The sequence below is a fragment of the Priapulus caudatus genome, unplaced genomic scaffold, assembly GCF_000485595.1.
Source record: "Priapulus caudatus unplaced genomic scaffold, Priapulus_caudatus-5.0.1 Scaffold4646, whole genome shotgun sequence".
NCBI lineage: Eukaryota > Metazoa > Priapulida > Priapulimorpha > Priapulimorphida > Priapulidae > Priapulus > Priapulus caudatus.
This window is the reverse complement of record NW_014581707.1, coordinates 2,501-5,277: the sequence shown is the minus strand read 5'-3', so window position 1 is coordinate 5,277 and position 2,777 is coordinate 2,501. Positions and strand designations below refer to the sequence as shown.

At 44.8% G+C, this 2,777-nt stretch overlaps 1 protein-coding gene across 1 annotated transcript in view; it reads right to left on the bottom strand.

Moving 5' to 3' along the window:
* Positions 1-214: 214 nt before the first annotated feature.
* LOC106819821 (sodium- and chloride-dependent GABA transporter 2-like) overlaps positions 215-2,777 on the bottom strand; it is a gene marked incomplete at both ends in the record, with an annotated part of 4,459 nt that continues 1,896 nt past the window's right edge. The window contains 2 exon segments of the mRNA XM_014824403.1: positions 215-347; positions 793-1,009. Coding sequence (XP_014679889.1) covers positions 215-347; positions 793-1,009 — 350 coding nt within the window.

The window sequence follows — 2,777 nt, the reverse complement described above, 5'->3', positions numbered from 1 at the left end:
CGCGAGATCGAGACCTTCACCAGACATAACAAGACCACAGAAGAAACCTATTTGCTACACTTATTAGTTGTTATCCTAGTAACCATATATAGCGCTCATGCGCAGTGTTGACTCTGGGATAAGTTTAGATGTTATTATTTAGTTTTTAGTAGTATTATTATTAGTAGAATTATTAGTTAGTTATAGTACTTTATTAGTTACTATTTGTAGGCACCTTGCCACTGTTGTGCAGTCCTCGCCATAGCATGCCATAAACCATGAGCCAGGCGATGGCCATGGTGAAGAACAACTCCCATCTGAACTCATTTACGTCTCCGATCCCAGTGGAGATCTTCAAAACACGATTCCTAAATGACAGCAACATGAATGAGTGAGAAAGTGAGAGAGAGAGAGCGAGAGAGAGAGAGAAAGAGAAAGAGAGAGAGAGAGAGAGAGAGGGGGGGAGGAAGGAAAGACAGCAGAGGAGAGAATATAGAGAGCAGAGAGCGCGAGAGGAAGAGAGAGCGCGCGCGAGGCAAACGAGAAGAAGAGGAGAGAGATGAGAGAGAGAGAAAGAAAAAGAGAGAGCGAGATGAGATGAAAGCGAGAGAGAGAGAGAGAGAAAGAGAGAGAGAAAGAGAAGGGAGAGAGACAGAGAGAGAGAGAGAGAGAGGGGGGGAGAGAGAGAGACAGAGAGAGAGAGAGAGCGCGAGAGAGAGAGAAAGAGAGAGAGAGAAAGAGAGAGAAAGAGAGAAAGAGAGAGAAAGAGAGAAAAGCGAGGTCGCACTTTCGCACGCGCTCCGCATAGCTTACTCCCAGTATTCCTCGACAGATGCGACGCTGTCGTTGGTCCTGTCGGAAATATTCATGTCGGTCGTGACACAGTCGTCGGTGTTCCATTCGTTGCCACACGTGCTCCACGGCAGCACGCTTTGGAAGATGGCAATGAAGTAAAAGATCGCCCAGGAGACGATGACGTTGACGTAGATGTTCATGAGACTGCACAGGACGATGGAAGCAAATCCGATGCCTGGAGCACGTTGTCAGAAACAAAATTAATCTTACCACTTAAAATTTTCTCGTAGACCGTCGACAGCACTTTGTCTCGTATTGTTACGAGGAAATCTGCTACGATTTTTCATTCAGGTAACTTCGCAGCGCGTCTGTCAACGGTCTAAGAGAAAAAGTTAATGTTAAGACTAATTTGGTTTCTGACAACGGGCTCATGATATACAAATACGGTAGAGGTCGCAGCCAAATATACGTCTATGAAAATCGTAGAAAGTAGAAATACTCCAGTTAGTCTAAAAGCCTTGTGAAACCAGTTAACAACACTGTCAACAACTGTTTCCTACGAAGCTGCTCGTTGAGTACGAGTAGTAATCACGCCATTCTTTATTAGTTAGAGCATCTAATGTAACGTTGAATTATGTTTGAGTTTGTATAAATGATAAACTAAGCTAAAACTTGTGTATTAAACTGAATAAACTTTAATATCTGACACACAGTGTAGTCACATCTTGCACAGAGAGACAAAGAAACGCGCACACGCGCGTAAGCGCGTGTGCTTACTCTCGCGATCACAACCAGACTCCTCCACTCCTACATCTCTGTCCTCCTCCTCCTCCTCCTCAATCTCTCCTAACCTCCTATATATTACCCCCAAAACTCCTACATCCTGAGCGCACATGTACCCGTTCTCCCAAACCGCGTCCTACCTCCATTTCACAATGACCCTAGAAACGCCCGACCTAAAACACGTTTATCATTCTCCCTATAACATCAATCTAGCCGCACAAAATGCGCGACGCTTTGTCTACATAGACTACCACTAAAACAACCACCAGCCTAGCCTCGTTGACTAATTCATGCAACATTTGTAAAACATATGTTACACTAACCTTTACTACTAACTAATAAAGTAGATAGTATGCGTTAGTATAGCAAGTAGCAAGTAAGCACTTGCTGCTTGGTAATATGATATACAGTCCGCCCTCCTTTATAGTCCGGGAGCTAGAAGGGTCCACCGTGCACCCCCCCCCCACCCACAAACTTCCGAACCAATATTTTTCTGAAGCCCCATGACGCCCTGATCACGAAAATAAATGTTAACATTGCGTAAGTTGGGACGAACTTCCGGTTATAACATCATCAAGATGGCCGCCATAGTGAAATTTACCAAAAATGTGAAAAAAATCATAAAATCGTTATTTTTCGATCAAATTTAACAAGTGAGGTATCAAAATTACCACAATAGAATAACAAACAGATCTATTAACAAAACTAATTACTATGAAAAGATTCATTTTCGAAAAAAATGAATTTATGTCGATTTTGAGGTCAAAATTTCATGGTTATTATTTTCTCTCTCACACACTCACGCGCGCGCGCTTTCTCTCTCTCTCTCTCTCTCTCTCTCTCGACCTCTATCCCCCCTCTCTCTCTCACACACACTCTCACGCGCGCTCTCTCTCTCTCTCTCTCTCTCTCTCTCTCTCTCTCTCTCTCTCTCTCTCTCTACCTCTATCCCCCTCTCTCTCACACACACACTCTCTCTCACGCGCGCGCGCGCTTTCTCTCTACTTATATCACCCTCTTTCTCTCACACACACTCTCTCTCACGCGCGCGCGCGCTCTCTCTCTACCTCTATCCCCCTCTTTCTCACACACACACTCTCTCTCACGCGCGCGCTGCTCTCTCCTCTACCTGCTATCCGCCTTTCCTCTCTCTCGCCTTCTTCCATCTCTCTCTCTTGCGCTCTCTCTACTGTATCCTACCTCCTCTTCTCTCTTCCTGT